Below are 17,536 nucleotides of genomic sequence, written 5' to 3'. Positions count from 1 at the left end.
CCTCCACTGCAAGCCCCTTGGTTGTAGCCCTGGAGCTGCGGGGATGGGGAGAGTCTGTCATCCCAGAGCATCTGCTGCAAACACCATGCCGGTACGTCCACCCCAAAGCCAGATGAGAAACCACGACAGCAAATAAAGCAAAGGAGCAGAGGTGGGACACTGATCCCGAGACACGGTCACTTGTTGCAGTCACAGCCCAAGCCCCTGAAGAAGCACCAGGAGCCCCCCCAGGATCCCACAATCCTTCCATGTCCCACGAGCGGCCCTGCCCGCGGGCACCTGCAGCCAACACCTCTCCGATGGGCAGAGGGAGGAAGAGAGGCTTGGGAGAAGCAGGGGTAGGAGACATCCCCCAATGCATCCTGCCCTAATGCCAGCTAATGGCCAGCAGTTAATTAGCAGGGTTATTGCAGGGAACACCTCCACCCCCCCAGAGGGACCGGCTCTCTGCTCTCCCCTCAGGCTGTTTGCTGCCAGCAGGACTTTTGGCAGGGGTGTTTGCGGGGCTTGCTGGACACAAAAAGCAAGCACTGCCCAGTCCCACAGCCAGGCTCTCCTCCCCGAGCAGATGAACTTCTCATACGGGATGCTACGCTCCCGCTGGCTCTCCCAGGCTCCCCCAAGCTTTCTCCCATGGAACGGAATATCCCATGCAAGCTGGTCACCAGGGCTCCCTTCGCAGTCCAAGGAGGGATGGGCACTTCAGTCTAACCCTACACAAGCGTACAAAGTAGGTGGGAAGAAACTTCTTAGCAGATACATCTCTTCCACGACTGCTGGAGAGCACATCTGGCCCACACCTCATCACTGGGGTGGCCACACTGCGGGAAGAGCGAAGAAAAACGTGAGCCCGTTTGAGATCTCCCCCTAGACACCTTCCCACCATCCAACTCTGTGCAGTTTGGGGTCTCTCAGAGGTTATCTTCTCTGTCCGCAGCAAGGCGCAGGCACCCGACTTTAGGACAGCCACTACGAGGAGGGGTGAAGCCCGAGCAGCATGAATAGTCTGCAGAGTATGAAAGCAGAGTCACAGTTCATGGTGCAGAATTCACCCAGCGCAGCACTGGGTCTGGGAAGCACCAACATCCCCCTTGCTGGACACCAGCATCCCAGGGAAGGGAACGACACGTCACCCTGTCCCTCCAGCATAGTCCTGCGAGGGCAGCAGTAGGAGCTCATGGAGATGGGCAGCTAGATGGCAAACACGAGGTGAGAGCCCCAGCAATCCCCCTCCTGGGAAGCTTCGGCGCTCCCTCTTGTCCTCCATGGAAATTTTGTGCCTGTGAAGTTGTGGGGCTTTGTACCAGGATTTCTGCATTCTACCAAATCCCAGGCTGGGCATCCAGAGCTGCTGGTCATACCCACTCCCACACACAAGGCTGGCACCCATGAGAGCCCTGGACTTGTCCCTTCACCACACAGGACATGGGAGCACATTTCCACCCCAAATACAAGCAGAGCCACCCCAGCTAGGGTAAAGCCTCAGTTTTTGCTTGCACGGATGCTGCCTTGCAGTCGGTGTCCCTTCCCCAGATGAAATAAGGCCGGTGGCAGCCTGCAGAGCCACCCTTCAGTCATCAGCCTGGTCTGTTTGAGAGGCGCAAGCTTCCACTGACTCAAATGGAAAGGAGAAGCTCGGCACCGGCACTTCTGGACAGACGGTCTGTCTAGGGATGGCTCCGTAAGCCACCCCCAAGGTGACCTTTTTCCTACACAGCATCAAGGGCTCCATCCCCCTCAGCTCTGCCTGGGCAGGAAATGTAATGACCTTATAGGAGCACAATAAAACGGAGGGAGGATGGGGGAAGCTGAAGATCTGTGAGCACAGCTCCTCCAGCCCACCTCTGCCCCTCTCCTTCCCTCCCTCCTGGGTGAATGCGCAGCAGTCAGGAGATCTGAGAGGTTCTGCAGAGGGCAGGGATGGATCAATGGGGGCACCGACACAGCGCCATGTCTTGGCACGGAACGGGGGGAGAGGCTCAAGAGAGCTGCTCCCTGCGTAGGTGCCCCCCATGGAAGGGCCCAACAGGGAGCACTTCTGTGCAACGTCCCCGCATCCCCCTCCTTGAGCTTACGGGGTCACTGATGTCCCCAGAGTCTCAGCCAGCTGGAGGACTCCTACCCACTGCCAGCGCTGCCTGGGTGGGGAAGGGGATGGGACCAAGCAGACTGGCAAAAAACAAGCAGGGAAGAAGGGCAGACATGGCAATCCAGCAGGTCTGGAGTGCACAAGGCAGTCAAAGGCACAGCTCGCCAGCTCACAGCATGACAGCCAGGAGCTCGGCAGGGCCAACAAGGAAGCCCTGGCAGAGGTGGATCTGAGGGACCTGGGTGTCCAACAGCACCAAGCTCTCCTCAGAGCTTTTTGGGGATTTTTGGACCCAACATAGGTGCCGCCTTGACTCACACCCGGGCAGTCATGCCCCACCACAAAGCAAATGGAGACAAGAGTGACCACGCACTGATCCCAGGACAGGGCACAAAGGCGAGGAGTGAAAACTGAAGGACAGAAAAGATTTGTCACACCAGCAGCAAATGCCAGTGATGTTCAGATGCCGTGACTCAGTTCTCATCCATCCCACCAGTCAATGCAATCAAGTTTCCGTGACAGCGATTTAACAGCAAAGATGACTGCTGGCCAGGACATTCAACGGGCAGCAGGGAGACAGCTCGTTCCTGTCCCTACCAGGGCTCAAGCTCTTCAGTGTCGGGGTAAAGTTGGGAAGAGAAGAACAGGATAAAGATCCCATCTGCTGCTGAGCCGTTCGAGGTCACCGCAACAGCCTGACCTCTTCCCCCACCATGCTCAACTCAAAAGCAGTTTTGAGACAGCAAGGACTGAGTATTCACTAAAGCACAGATGTGATTTCCAGATGTGTGCCCTCCCCTAGATCTCCCTGTGTGCCATTATCTGTGGGAGAGGCCCCAGAGGGCCGTACGGTCTGCTCTGATAACGCAGGGAGTAGCTGAGGCACCTCCTCCTCCTCCTCGGACTCCCCATGCAAGTCCCTTCCACCCACCGTGCCATGAACCAGAGAAAGAGGCAGATGCAGTTACCAGAGCGGCTGCTGGTGAAATCAAACCTCCTCTGTCCCAAAGTGGTTAAAAATAGAAACAATGACTCTCCTCTTCAGTTTTCACCAGTTTTGCTTTATCTGCACTAACCACAATGGGGCTACTGATGGTGCTGGCTTCACCTTCCACTGCCAAGGCAAGAGTATGGTTGATAACCAGTCAATGGCATCTTGTTACAGCACCATCCAACCGAAGATCTCCAGGCACTGAGCAGATACTACCTGAGCCACACATCACCCTAGCAGGAAACATTAGCTTCAGTTAACGTGGGAGAAGCAGGAGCTCTTGGTGATGGTCTTCACACCAGGCTCCTCCACCACTTGGGTTTGGTTTTTTTTCTCAGTGACCTCACCCAGGATTTATTTGATCTCCAGAACTGGAGACCTCCTGCTTGCGCACCAACCTGCTCCATGGTTCATACCAAACTTGATGTGCCAATGCTCCAAAATGTCATGCTCCAAAATGTCACGCCCTCACCTCCAGGCCTTTTCATAACAGGCCCCAGAGCCTGAGCTGCTGGGCATTATGGGGACCACACTCCAACCACCAGCAAGACCTTGAGAACAGGCTGACACAAGGCATTAAATGACATATGAGACACCGAAGAAAAAAGAAGAGAAGGAAAAAAAAAAAAGAAATAAAAGAAAAAACAATTTCTGCTGCTTTGCTGGGACATAGAGCCAAGCTGTGTCCCAGCAGAGCCAGCTCCCTGCTGCCCAGCAAGACGGGGAGCCCGGCACCGCTCATCGTCTGCTCCGGGGCCCAGGACAGCTTTTTGGTCCTCTGAAGCTGAGGAGGGCTGTGAGTTGGCAAGGATTAGCAGGACAAAAACTGCAGGCTTGAAGGAGATGGGGGTATGCAAAGTTCCCTGGGGTCCCGGCCAGAGGAACCAGAGGTGGATGAGCGACGGCTGTGGGACAGGCACTGGCAGAGGTACCCGAGCACGGCAGCTCAGAGAGACGCGGCAGCAGGCTATCTGCTTCTGCTCTGATGCAGCCCAGGAGCACGAGAGCTTTGCCCTTCGCTCGTGCCGAGAAGGACCATGTCAGGCAGTGCCTGAACGCTCCGCAAACAAACGGAGCCAGCCCCCACCCCACCAGCAGCTGGAAAGCAGATTTATGGGGTGCAGATTTACAGAGAAGGGGGTTAAAGTCCTCTTGGACATCTGTACTCCAGCACAGCCAAGCCCCTGCCCGCAGCCACCCCGGTTATCTGACCCGGCTTACAGGCTGGGGACCGCACGTGCGGAGACACTCCTTAGAGAGGGTGAGGAGGAGGGATGAAGGACGCACCACACATGCAGGAGGGATGTCCTTTAACCACCACATCACCCGGCACTTCTGGGAGCAAGTAAACAGGAAAAAGACTCTCAAGCAGCTGCTCTACCCAGCGTCCCCGCAGGGCACAACCTGCTCGACAGCCTTCCTTGACATCCCCTCTTGGTGACAACGACTTCCAGCCCTGGCAGGTCTGGCCCTGGTGCAGACAGAAGCTCAAATGGAGCAGGATGGAGCCCTGCACAGCACGAGCCCCGGAAGAGAGGAGCAAGGCACACCGCAGAGCGAATCGGGGGAGCTCCAGCAGAGAGAGATGGAGAGCAGGACACGTCTGTGTCGGAGCAGCTCATGGTGTCAGGAGGCAGCAGGGCAGCCACAGCATCGCTGCGTGCCACCGACACTGCAGTAGCCTTCCTGCACCCGTCCGTCCTTCCAGGCACCACGACCCCGGCAGCGCAGCGGGACAGACTGCAGCACGGTGACTGCGCATCCGGCTCCTGGGTGGTGGGATTTGAAGCTAAGAGGGAAAATGCAACCCGAGGCGACCTCAGTCCCTGAGGACAATTTACTCCACGGGATGCTCCCCAAGGGCCGTGGGCGGGAAGGCAGCAGCCCTGCACGCACCCCCGTATGGGTAAAGGCTGGGGGTGAGCAGAGAAGCTGAGCTGCAAACATGAGGCAGCACAGCTCTGGGTGCATCAAGGCACGAAAAAAAAGTCACATTCCAAGAAAAAGAAAATAAATGCGTTTGTAATGGGTTGAGGAGAGAAAACCCGTAAGGCACGGTCCTGTCCCTTCTGCCGTGGCTGTTGGCCATTGCATCTCAAGGCCAGCAAAGTCAGCTCAGCAAAGCATCCTGTTCATAGAAGCTCACGTGCTGGACCACCGCCTTCGCCGTGACAATTTTAAAACAACAACGTGGGTTTGCCTGCCTGCAGGCCCCCAGGCGTGCGCTGGGGCACCATATTGACAGCACGAGAAGTCACGATTGACCAAAACCTCAGAATCACAAGTGTTTGCCAACAGAAGGTCGGTGCTGCAGAGGAAAGCAAGGGAGAGGTCCGTTCCAGACTCTGGAAGGTTTTCCACAGCTCTCCAGCCAGCCCAATTCAGGACCCCCAGCTCAAATCGAGCTGAAGGGCCACCGGACCACACAGGCAGCAGAGACGGAGCTGAAAAGCAGTTTGAAAAATCAGAGACTTTCACGAGTACGGGCTGTCAGCGTGGTAAAGCTCTGCTGACTTCTACAGATCTCGAGTTGCCAGCTTCTGCCGGAGACACCAGCCCTTGGCCTTTTGGGTGCTCAGGGTGCTCCGCAATCACACGTCCTCCCGCCACCTGATATACCAAGGTGTTTGACACGTGACGGGGATATATCAAGAGGCAGCAAGGTGCTCAGAGATAAGGGGATCTGGGGCAGGAGGGATGAGCCCGGCACAGCCGTCGGGCAGAAGCAGACAGCCCTGCCTGCAGCTCCAAGTGCTGGGGATCTTCAGAAAGGCAGAAAATTCTCAGAAATGAGGAAGTTTCTCATCTGAATCAGTGTCAAAAAGCTCCTTCCATGTAAAACAGCTCTTTGCGCAACATAAAAATCCTCTAAACTTAAAGATTAAAACCATTTCAAAGGAAAGTCTTCTCCAGCACTGCAGAGTCCCTTTGGGAACGGCCGTTGTCACCGTGTCCCCCTCCCAAGGGCTCTCCCCGGCCTGGGAGACACCCTCCTGCCGCTGCCTGATGTAACACCTTCGGTAGAGAAACCACACTCGGCGGAACAGATGAGCAGGGACGTCGGAGCGGAGGAAAAGCCATGAGATCACCCACCCCCGTGCACGGCAGGATACAGTCACTGCGCAGAGGATGTGCTAGATATTAAACCGATCTCATACGCGATACTGGCAGGAGAGAGCCAGCAGCAGCAAAGGCAGCGACCAAGTGAGCCAACAAGCCTCACAGGTACGCGTTTGCCGGGACGGTCGCAGGTTTCTGTGAGCACCCCTGGCTGTCAGATGCCAAATCATTCTCTCCGTACAGCTGCAGGTATCTGTTGAACACAAAAACCTTTCTTCGTTTATCCTTCTCTACATAAGTATTCCTCCAGTTGCTCTATTTCAGCATCATCTTCCACCATCCGCTCTCCAAACTTGTTTGGCCAGGGGGAGGAAGGGAGGATGCGGGCGGTAACTTTTCAAAAGCACTGTAAGGAATTTGAAGTTTAAGCCCCACTTATTTCTGATTTCTACTGCCCTTAAACCTCAGATCACACTAGAAAAGAAAAAAAAGTCTTCTCCACTGACTTCAGACATTTCCTTTTATTGTATTAACAAAGTTCAGCTGATGGTTTAAACTCAGAGCTGCACAGGGGTTTTGTGATCGAAGCCCCACACCTCCTCACCACATGCTGCGAGCTCTTCCTGGACTCCCCGCAGCCCTCCTTCACCGTGCGCTTTACACCAGGTCCTACCAACCCTGCGACTGTTCGGGAAGGGGGACGCAGCACAAGGGGCTTGCTGCAGCCCCAGCCAGGCCACCCGGCTCCGAGCAGCAGTCACACACCTCCGAACCCAAACCACCAGCCCAGCTTTTGGTTGACCTGCCATTAAGCAGAGACCATCGCTGTTGACCCCTTCATCTAACAAGCTACAGCCCACCAGCAGCACAGCCCTGCTCCATCCCAAGCGTCGGCAAGTTTTACATCCCAGCCAGTCTGCCCATCACGGTGCAGCGGCGTCGCTTGGGTCACTTCCCAAGGGACACAACAGTCCCAGCGCTCTCTGGAGGGGAAGGTCCCAGCCCAAGAGCAGTGCCTGAGCTCCCAGGATCACAAAAATGAAACGAAGGCTGCATCCCTGGGGCAACTTGGTGGTCAAGCCTGTTCTACCGCACGCAACGCCTGGGGACGGGGACCTTAGCACTGCTCAGGGACGGGGACTTTAGCACCGACTGCCCCCCAGACTCCTGCTGAGACTGCAGGCAAGGCTCTTCTCCTCCAACTGCAATCTGCGAGATATGCAGAAGGTCACACGCCTGCTGGCGCAGGGACAGGCGATGGGCATCACTAACAGCCAGCGTGTCTTCGGGTGTTTGCAATGCACACCACTGTGATTAGATAACGGAGCTAAGCAAACGCTTCCTCGATAAGAATGACTACCCCCGCTGCGCGGGCAAGGGAGCTAAAACAAAGAGCAGCAGAAAGATCACAAATTGGATTTAATGACTGCTGGCTCAGCTCAGAGATGGGGCTCGTTAAAAATCCTGTACGAAATCCCAGGACAAAACTGCCCCCGGAGACAGGAGGTGACGGCACCGAGCACGCGAGGTGCTCCTCTGCAAAGCCAGATGTTCGGATGCAGCTTACTCAGATGCTCCTCGCACCACACATGGTGTCCAGCCAACACGGCTGCCTGCAGGCAGGGAGAAAGCCAAGCTGCACCGCTTCTGCCCTGAAAAACCTGGAGCGCTCAGGCCCTCGGCATCGGTGAGAAGTAATCGGTCTGAAACTACGCAAAACCTCTCCAGCATGTTTTAATTAGCGGGCTTAAAACCCATAAGGCAGTATCTTCCACGTGGCTGACTGGCAAACGAAGGAACCTGATGGATGGGCAACGTGGGTGCAGGTACCACCGCGGAGCACAGGTCTCCCAGCCCATTAACCTCTAGCTGCTCTCACGGTTGCAGAGAAGCTTTTGAGATGCCAAGGGAGGAGGCAATTTGTGACGTGTCTTCCTACTGCGTGAGCAGGGGTCTTCTAACCTGTTCCTCCTGGAAGACACTACCGAGAAGGGAAAGGAGATGACAAAGGGACGTAAAGCAAGGTAAAGAGGATGTTTCAGTCTGGAGGTGGAGCTTGTTTGCTTTCCCCAGTTTAACACAAATATCCTAGCTAGAAGGGGACGGGTAACGACACAAAAACCCCCTTCCCCCAAAAAACTCCCACGGCAGAGCTTCAGCAGGGGAAGCTTTAACCATCACAACGGTGACAAGCCATGCTCTCACCTTCCCACAGCAGCAATTTCTGCACCCCCCCTGCTCGAGGCACCTGCATCCTGCGGCCGTGGGGTGGCGGAGCAGGAGGGGGACCCGCCGGTGCGGAGGATCTGACTCTGCAGTTTGTTTATCCCTGAAAGCCATTCCTGGCTTGCTCGCTGCTCAAGAGCTCCAAGCCCCTCAGCTTATTCAGATGGCTTCAAAAAAATAAAATTAAATTAAAAAAAAGTTGTGCCTCGGTGGACTAATGAAAGAAGCAGGTAGCTGGAAAGAATGAGGCGAGTATGAGCCACCCTTCAGAGTCACTTTGTAGTAACATTTTACAGTTCCTGCCTTTTCTTTTACACAAGCGACGACTTTTCTCCACCTCCACAGGACTTGAGTTCATTTCACTGAAAGCAAGAATGCAACCACGGTTTTTTCGAGGTGGTTTTTTTTCTTTCTTTCCCCCCTCTCTCTCCCCTATAAAACAAACATCTGCTCCAAATTTTCAGCTCGCTCTCTGAGCAAACTCTCTGAATTTTCTGGCGCGTTTCAAGGCAAACAGATCAATTAGAAGCTGGCCTGTAACCCCCCAGCATGTGAAGTTATGAATGCAAGACCCTTTTATATTAAAAAAAGAATTACGTAACACAGGAAGTTTAAAAAAAAAATACGTAAAAGACAACTGACTCGAGGGATTAGCTCGACTTTGCTTTGGGTGATTAACAAAAAGAATAGAAAATTATTAGAGCTCTTCCCACCGTAACAGCCAGGCCCTCTGCAGAGTTGATTAGCAAGAAAGCAATGCATTGGCAATTAGAGCTGGCTGAAACCCTTTTGGATAAAAACAAATATTAATTGGGGGGGGGGCGGGGGGGAAGAAATCAACCCAAAAAACTTTTTTTTTTGCACAACCCAGGATTGCTTTTCACACAGTTTCAATTTTGAAAAAGTACAGGGGAAGGAGATGACCGCTTTTCAAACCAGAGGCTTCCCGCACACACAGGTTTGCCCCCTCCTCCCCTGATTCTGCTCATTGAGAGCCGCGGCGCTGTGGAGCGAGCTGAAGAGCTTAATGAAGAGCAGGAGATGGGTCCTTTCCAACAGAAGAGGTTCTTCATCTGGGAGCCCAGCTGGCTGGAGCCCCTGCTGTGCCCGCTGCTGAGTCAGAGCTGCTCGGGACACACACACACACACACACAGACACACACACACACACGGACACACACGGGGGGACACACACGGACAATTAACACACAAGGTCACTCTTTATGCCACGCTCACAAAGCGCTACGCAAGGGTGACAAAGCAAGGGGACGAAGAAGAGGGCTGTCACACCAGCAAGAGCTCCCCTCTCCTCTCGGCACCAACCTACCACAGCCCCAACACCTCCCGGCTCGCGGGCAGGAGGAAGGCAAGGCTGGGCAGTCCGACGGTGGCCAACAAGGCTGGCTGGTTGCCTGCACATCTATAGCACGTGCGGTGATGCCACCCACCCCATCAAACACAAGGTGCTCCCCCGTCAGCATCCCTCCGGTTCAATCTCACCGCTGATAAGGGATGCTGTTCAACCCTAAGTGCTTTGTCATTACGTGCCAAAAGGTCCTTCCAGAGGCCAGCTCAGATCCTGCTCACATCAGTGAGCAACTTGAAATAAAAGATGTCCCATCACTTTCCAGCACAAGCAGCGTGGCCAGCAGGGCTGGCGGCCCTGACACATTCGGTCAGGGAGAAGCTGTCAGACCAACAACGCTCCACCGGTGAGGCATCAAAGGCACGGAGGATGGGGTTTCCCTGGACCTTCCTCCAGGCACGCTCCTCTCCAGCGGTGGGGTCACCTGAAGCCTGCTCAGGCTCTGCTCCCCTGTAAGCTCCAGGTCAGCATGTACCAGAAAGCCAAGCACCACCAAAACGCAGCTCTTCGTGAAGGCAAACAACTGCCTGACTAATGCAACCACCCAGAGTTCAGACAAGCACCCACAGATCCTGGGGAGACAGCAGCTCCACATCACCACCCACAGTGATGTCGAAGCTCTGAAATGAGCAGCACCACACCAAGGAACGATGACTGTGACTGTGCCCAGAAGCCCTCTCCTCGCGGCATGCCGCAACTTTAGCCCGCGTACCTGAGGCCACCTGGAGATGAGCCGACTGACCCTCTGTCGCCTCGAGCACTGCCCACCACACAGCAGGAGGTTTCCCGAGCTGCAGCCACCAGAGCTGTGCTCTTCTCAACGGGGTCAGTAACGGAGCCAGGTCCCCCAGCACTGCCCACCCTTCCTTGGGACAAATACACATCTTGTTTCTGCAAAACCCACCAAGTCCAGATAAAGGAGCACAGATCCTCCATGCTGGGGTATTCATGGACACAGATACCTCTCCAAGGCACGGACATCTACACAGACATGCCCTGAGTTCAAGACCTCTGTATGTGACATACTGAGGATACTCACCTGTTCTGAAATGGTTAAAAACCCAGGATCATTCCTATTTAGACAACTAACTTGTGTCCAGGGGAGGCTGAAGCTCCTTTTTGGTCTCCGTATCTCAAGAAACACAAGAACATTCATTGAATGTTCTTGTGACCCATGAACAGAGCAGCCTTTGACCTGTAGACCCCCAGGCATTGTCCAGCGGAGACACTGTTCCATGTGAAGGAACATCTCACCTCCTGACAGCTGGCTGCTCTCCACCACTCATGACCAAACCAGCACCGCAACAAAAAACAAACCCCAATCTTCCTGCCAGCCCCAACCTCCTGCTCCCAGTCTGGCATGGCCTGCCTTCACGGGGAGAACTGGGTCAGCCATTGCTCGTGGTGAAAGCTACCTTCCACTGGAAGGGATTAGTTTGACTCCAGATCACTTCCCCCTCTGGTTCCCACCATGGCCATGCGAACACCGTGCCAGTAAAGGGTGGTCTTCCAGGGGGGTGTGAGCCAAGAGGGGAATACATCCGTGTATTTGCCATGTGGAGCTGTCACACACCTGGGTTTTCCCAGGCATCCTTTTTCCACTCAGAAAGGGCATCCGGATAAAAATGGGAAAGTTGGCCAACAACCTTGTATTGCTGGCCATCGATCGCGTGGCTTTGCCTCACCTGCCTAGATACAGTCACTATTTGTGTACGCAAGCCGATATTTCCACCTGGAGCTCCCATGCTTCTGTGCAGGAAGTGTTAAAGCAAAGCTCTACTTCTCAGCCCTGTGAAGGAAGAGAGGCGAGAGGATGGGTGCTGGGTGACACCAGAGGAGGGGACTGAGGACAGGGTGAGATGCTGGGCTGCAGAGAAGAGGCCATGGGGAAAGCATCTGGCATCAGAGAGATGGGGCTGAAGAAACAGCAGCTCTTCAGGCTGACGTCCTCTCTCTCCAGCATGGCCCATCTTGCCTCTCAGGAGGGTCACACACACCGTGGGAACATCGTGCGCGTTGGGAGGAACGTGCCGGGGAACCCAGAGCCCACGGCCACCAGCCGGCCAACTCCCCTGCAGCACAGCGGAGGAGCCCCAAGTAACCTTCCACCGTGATATTTAAAGGAACGCAGGGGAACTAGCTGTCCTGCGTTCTCCAACTCTTGCTTTTCTTTCACTAGAAACCTGTGGATTTTATTATTTTTTTAATTTGATCATCTCAGTCCCTGGGACACGCTCTCTGCTTTTACTGATCTGCTCTTGGCTGTCTGCACGGCACAAGAAGTTCTCGCAGCCACAACATGATCATCATTGTTACCACCCCAGTGTTGGTACAGAAGTTAAAGTTCTCTGAATTTCCCTGAAGTTAAGGTCCCTTGTAGGGACGGCAGCAGGTGCTTAGTTCTGCCCACAGGAACAATTGCCCACGTCGACATGAGTGGGGACCTCTGTCCCACCATGGGCCCACGTGGTCTGCAGACACAGCCAGAAACCAGTGCCTCTCCAGCAAAACAAACGGGTGCTTTGCCTTAGTTTAAGGACAGCTTAAACCCAGGGCTGCGCTCTCCTCCCTCTCCCACTGCCTCAGAGCTCCCAGAGGCCACTTTGGGAAAGGTACGGGGGAGCTTCGCATCCCGGTGATGCTAACGGAGCCCAAGGCTCCCTCCAGATCTGCCTGGAGACACCGCTGGGCAGAAGCTAGAGGACTCCGAGGTGCTTGAGGCAAAGCAAAACCCCGAACTGGAAGCACCAGCGTTTTGTCATCCTGCCACAGAGACATGACCCTCATCTCCACCGCCTTTCTTGACCTGAGCTCTTTCGCGATACTGAAACCATCCAACCTTTCCACCCTGGGCCAACAGCACTTGCCGGGAGAGACGACAACCCCTCCACGGCTTCGCTGCGCCCCTGTCGCATCCCTCAGCGAAGGAAGGTCGGTGCTAACGCGCCGCCACGCCAAGGCCAGCGCCAGGACTTACGTCACATCGCCTTGGTGCGCGTCCCCTCTTCCTCACCTCCAGCATCGAACAGAGACACTGTCCTCACACTGGTGTGCGTGGGGGGCGGGAAAGGTAATTTAAGAGAAACAGCAGTAACCTAGGAAACCAACGCCGAGGTTAAAAGTTTCCCAGTGCGGGGCCTCCTTGTTCTCTCCCCCTTCCCACCCATTTTTGTGGTTTTACATTCGCATTTCTTACGAATCTTTTCCCCTGCCCGCCTCGTGCTAAAGGTCCACATCATGTGCGGGAAGCCGAAGCCAGCGGGACGCTCTGCCCGTAACTGCACCCACCACTGCAGACAGAGCATGCGGGACCCTACGCTGACCGTGCTCCACCTGATCCCGTGCCATCGTCCTTGGGCAGAGGCACAAAGGGGAGAAGGCAAGAGGAGGGAACTACGTTACAATATTTTGGGTTGGGTTTTTTTTCTGCTTTTTGCCCTTTCCATTTCATCTCATCTGTTGCTCTGAGACACAACCCCAAAAGAGCTCAAACTAATCCTGCCTCCTTTTGAGGCTCCTTACGGCTTTTGGGTGCTGTTAGCCAAGGTGCCACCCGGGAAGAGGCGCCCACTTTATCCCAGGGGAAGTTTGATGCCGAAGAGGGATGCAGAAGGTCGGGAGGCGGCGCCGGGGGCGGCCATGGCGGTACCCGGCCCGCGCATCCCCCGCAGCAGCCCGTTACCGTGCGGCCGGAGCCGGCCCCGGGCCGGGACACCGGACACCTCCTCCGCCACCCCGAGCTGCTGCGCGGGGAGATGCCGGACACAGAGACGCTGGGGTTTATTTTATTTTATCCCCCCCCACACACACACCCCCCCCTTTCTTCTTCCCACCGAGCCTCTCGCCGCTCTCCGAACCGGGCAACGGCGGCTCCCCGGGACGGCTCCGACCGGGGCCGCCCCGCACCCATCGCCCCGAGGGATCCGGAGCCCTTTTCCTCCCCCTCCCGCCCGGCTTCCCCAGCCCTTCCCCGCCCGCACTCACCGGCTCCCTCGATCTTCTCGGAGCCGCGGCTCCAGGTGACCTGCCGCGTTTCCAGCTTCACCTGGAAAGTTTTCCGTTCGGGTCGCTGTGACTTTTTGGAGTAAAAGAGGGTCATGACGGTGCCCACCTCCAGGCTGCGGCAGAGGTGCGCTGCCTCCGCCTCGCTGGGCGCCCCGGGGCCGCTGCCCGGCCCGGCCGCCATCAGCGCCGCGAACAAAGGGGAGCGGGAGCGCCCGGAGCGCCGCCGCCGCCGCTGCCGCCACCGCCGCGCTCAGCACCGCCCGCCGCGCCCCATGCCCGCCGGCTGCGGGAGGAGGAGGAGGAGGAGCGAGGAAGGAGGAGGGAAGGGAAGGGAAAGGGAGGGGAGGGAAAGGGGCGGCGGCGCGGGGCGGAGCGCGGCCCCTCGCGGGGGGACGGGCACGGGATACGCCGCCTCCGCGCGGCTGGGGCCCGCGTGGGGTCCACGGGGAGCTCTGGGGAACGTGGGGTCTCCGGGTGCCAGGGCGCGCCCCCGCGGTGTGACACGCGTGGGGGGGTGGGGGGCGGAGCGCAGCCCTCGCGCGGGGGTGTGTGTGCGGCGTGCATCCCGCTGCTCGCGTGGGGTCCCGGTGCTACGTACCCCACAGCACGCCCGCGGTACCGGGGGTGCCCTGCACCCCACAGGCACGGCACGTGTCGGTCCCCGGTATGTCACCCACCCCACAGCACGGGATACCACGGCGCCCTGGCACCCCACAGCACAGTTTGCGTGGGGTCCTGGGCGTGCAACGCACCCCACGGCACGGCACGTGCGGGGTCCCGGAGGTGCCGCATCCCCCAGCGCTGCATCCCACGGGCCATCACCCCGGTGCGTGGGGCTCAGCCCCCCAAGCCTCCTGCCACTGCCCCAGCCACCCCTGGCGTGCACCGCGGGGGCTGTGCAGGGCCAGCGGGCGCACGGAGGGACACAGACGTGAGCAGGACACGGCCCAGGTCAGCAGCTGCCCCTGGGAGCCGCTCTCCTCTCCCTGCCCTCCTGGGGACATCCCCAGCTCTGCTGCGCTGGGACAGGCCAAGCGGGGTGGCTTTTCCTGGGGACAGTCCCCTCTGTCTGGCTGCCGTTGGCACGCCGCATGGCTCCTCACCGGAGCCGGGCCTGTGGCTGCCGCAGCTTCCTCCCTGTAAATCACGGCCGGACCTGCACCAGCAGGGCAAGCGAGATGGGGTTTGCAGGGCAGCCAGCGGCATCCTGTCCCCGGGGGGACGTGTGGGGAGCCAGGGCTCGCAGGAGGCTCTCCAGTCCCGCTCCAGCCCTGGCAGGAGACCACACAAAAGCAGGGTTAGCGAGGGGATAAGCGTTTGGATTGGGAAGCGTTTCAGGGCGGTTTACTCCATTCATGTGGTTAAAGCCTGCGATTTCCCTTTCAGCCCTGCTGGCCTTCCTCCCCGTGCCCTCCTCCCCATCAGGGCACCCCAGGGCAGGCTGTGTGCTCAGGCTGCCCTGCGCTGGGGACCGTGTCCCAGGGCCGGTGCAAACACTGAGGTGCGGCGGCGGGTACATCTCCCCACCCCGACAGGCGATGCCTGCCCAAGGGCGAGCACGGCCCTGCTGCAGGAGAGCAGCACAGGCAGGGATTTCCCACACGGAGGGGTTGGAGGGCGTGTACCCCTATATATAAACATATAGATATATGTATATATGTGTATGGGTGCAATATACACAGACACACGTATGCATGTGAGTTTGCAGGCCCATGGCGAGGCAGCACGTGGCCGAGCAGCCCTTATCTCACCCTCCAGCTCAGGGGCGGGTCTGGAAGGGGAATCGTTTGCTAAGTGAGGCACCCACCACCGACTGCACCCCCAAATGCAAGCAGCTCCCCCTGTCTCACTGCTCCACTCGCCTTCACACACAAGCAGCCCTACGAGGTTCCCGGTTGTTTAGGGTCCTACCCAAGGTCTGAGCATTAAAAAAGGGAAGGACAAACGCACTGAGATAAGAACCTAAACCTGCCCTTACAAAAATGACCGGTGTGTGACAGCACCGTAAGGGGTGACAGGACCCTGAGGAGCTGCTCAGCTAAGGCAGAGCTGCTGGGAACCTGCTGGTGGGAGCCCCGAGGTGGCCAGGTGAGCCGTGGGTGCGGGACCCTCTGCCCTGCTCCCGGGGAAGCCGCTCCTTGCTTGTGTAACGGGCTCGCTCGGGACCGGCAGGAAGCAGCCGGCTCCTGGTGGTCTTAAAATAGCTGAGCATTATGGGCACACCCTTGTTTTTGAGGGCAAAACCTGCGAGGGGAGCGTGGCCATCGGAGAACCAGAAAAGGTAACTCCCTCACTCCCAAACGCTGCCTGTTCACGCTGACAGAGCGCACCCATCACGGCCTCTCCCCAACCCTGGTGGCCAGGACATGGAGGCAGTGGCTTGTGATGGGTATTTTTTCTTCTCTGAGTTTGATCACGTTTTAGCCTTGCATTAACTCTCCATGCCCACAATGCTGCACGCTGAGGAATTTCACAGTTTAATGTGACAGCATGCGAAGCCGCTTTTGTCTGTCTGCTGCCTGCCAGCCTTGTTTTGTGGTCCTGGCTCCTGCACCAGCCAGACTGCGGGGAATCACCCCCAGCCCCTCAGGGCAGCAGAAACTTCCATTATATTCCTGTTATCCTGTCCCACTCTACCCTGCCCGGGCTTTGGTCCGCAGTGGGTCAGACAATTTGACTTTTGAAGAAATTCCCTGGATCATGTTCATCATGCAGCAGCGGAGGGGTGGGCTCTGCAAGTCTCCCCTTGCAAACGCCTCTGGGAGAAGGGGTTTTCCCCTCTGTGCTGCCTCAGCACCTGCGGGCCCCCCCCACAGCCCCAAAGTGTGGGTGCCACCCCCCCATCTTGCAGGATTCATGGAGCAGCTGCATCCTCTGCCCAGGAGCAGGCAGCAGGCTAACAGCCAGGTGATCTCCGGCTTAAGGACAGCCCCCAGCCTTGCTCAAGGGCTGCGGAGCAAAACACAGGAAAACAAAACCCTGAGGCCACTCTCTGGGGGTCTCTGCAGCCCAGCATCCCTCTGACACCAGCGTCTGGGAATGGACACGTCCCTCTCCCACCCCAGGGACTGCGCATGGAGAGGAGGTGCCCAAACCTCACCCGACAGAGTGGCACTCAGCATCTGTTCCTAGGAGAGATGCACCACTCCAGGTTATTTATTTGTTCCTGTTTGTTCTGCACTACCTGGGGTGGGTAAATGAGAACCCAGCCCATGGGCTGGAAAAAATCACCATTGGGAAGAGCTTCCCCCAGCCCTGTGGCGAGTGGGATCTGGAAAACCCGCAGGGACAGTGGTGCCAAGCTACCTCGCGCCCTGGGGTGGTGGTAGCAGAACACAGAGCAGCACGAGGCGGTTTTTTGCCGGGGATGGAAAGCAGACCTGCCCGGGGCTGCAGAGCTGCTGCGGATGCTGGCACGGAGCCTGCCGCGTGTGTGGCGTGCTCACCAAGGAGCTGGGGTGAAGCCGTGCCCGCAGCCAGGGCTGCCCCCCCCCCCCCCCCGCCCCCGGCATCCTCCTGCCCCATCCAGGCTTTGCAAGATCCCTCTGGATTACAAATGGGCACCGGACGGGAAACCCGTTGCAGCTCCAGGTTCCCTCTCCTTGCTCCCTGATGTTCCCAGGGGAGCACAGGCTTCTTCTATATCCTAAATTCAGCTGGTTTCAATTTCTAACCCTTGAATCCTGTACGACTTCAAGGGGGATGGGGGTGCATCCAGCAGGCGTTTGCAGCCTCCCCTTGGCCGTCGGGCCCTGTCTGTGCACTCAAAACAGACAAGAGCCAGTTTCAACCTCTATTT

General features: G+C 57.2%; 1 protein-coding gene across 2 annotated transcripts in view; it reads right to left on the bottom strand.

The window, feature by feature from the left end:
* Positions 1–14,239, bottom strand: part of PLCG1 (phospholipase C gamma 1) — a 48,334-nt gene extending 34,095 nt beyond the window's left edge. Inside the window, exon 1 of one of the 2 annotated variants that reach the window (XM_075768895.1) lies at positions 13,717–14,239. In XM_075768895.1, coding sequence (XP_075625010.1) covers positions 13,717–13,918 — 202 coding nt within the window. In that variant the 5' untranslated portion in view covers positions 13,919–14,239. The remainder of the gene's footprint in view (positions 1–13,716) is intronic. The other variant, XM_075768894.1, reaches the window with a different exon arrangement.
* Positions 14,240–17,536: the final 3,297 nt, after the last annotated feature.

This window comes from Balearica regulorum, chromosome 16, assembly GCF_011004875.1.
Source record: "Balearica regulorum gibbericeps isolate bBalReg1 chromosome 16, bBalReg1.pri, whole genome shotgun sequence".
NCBI classification, from domain to species: domain Eukaryota; kingdom Metazoa; phylum Chordata; class Aves; order Gruiformes; family Gruidae; genus Balearica; species Balearica regulorum.
This window is presented reverse-complemented; position numbering and strand designations above follow the sequence as displayed.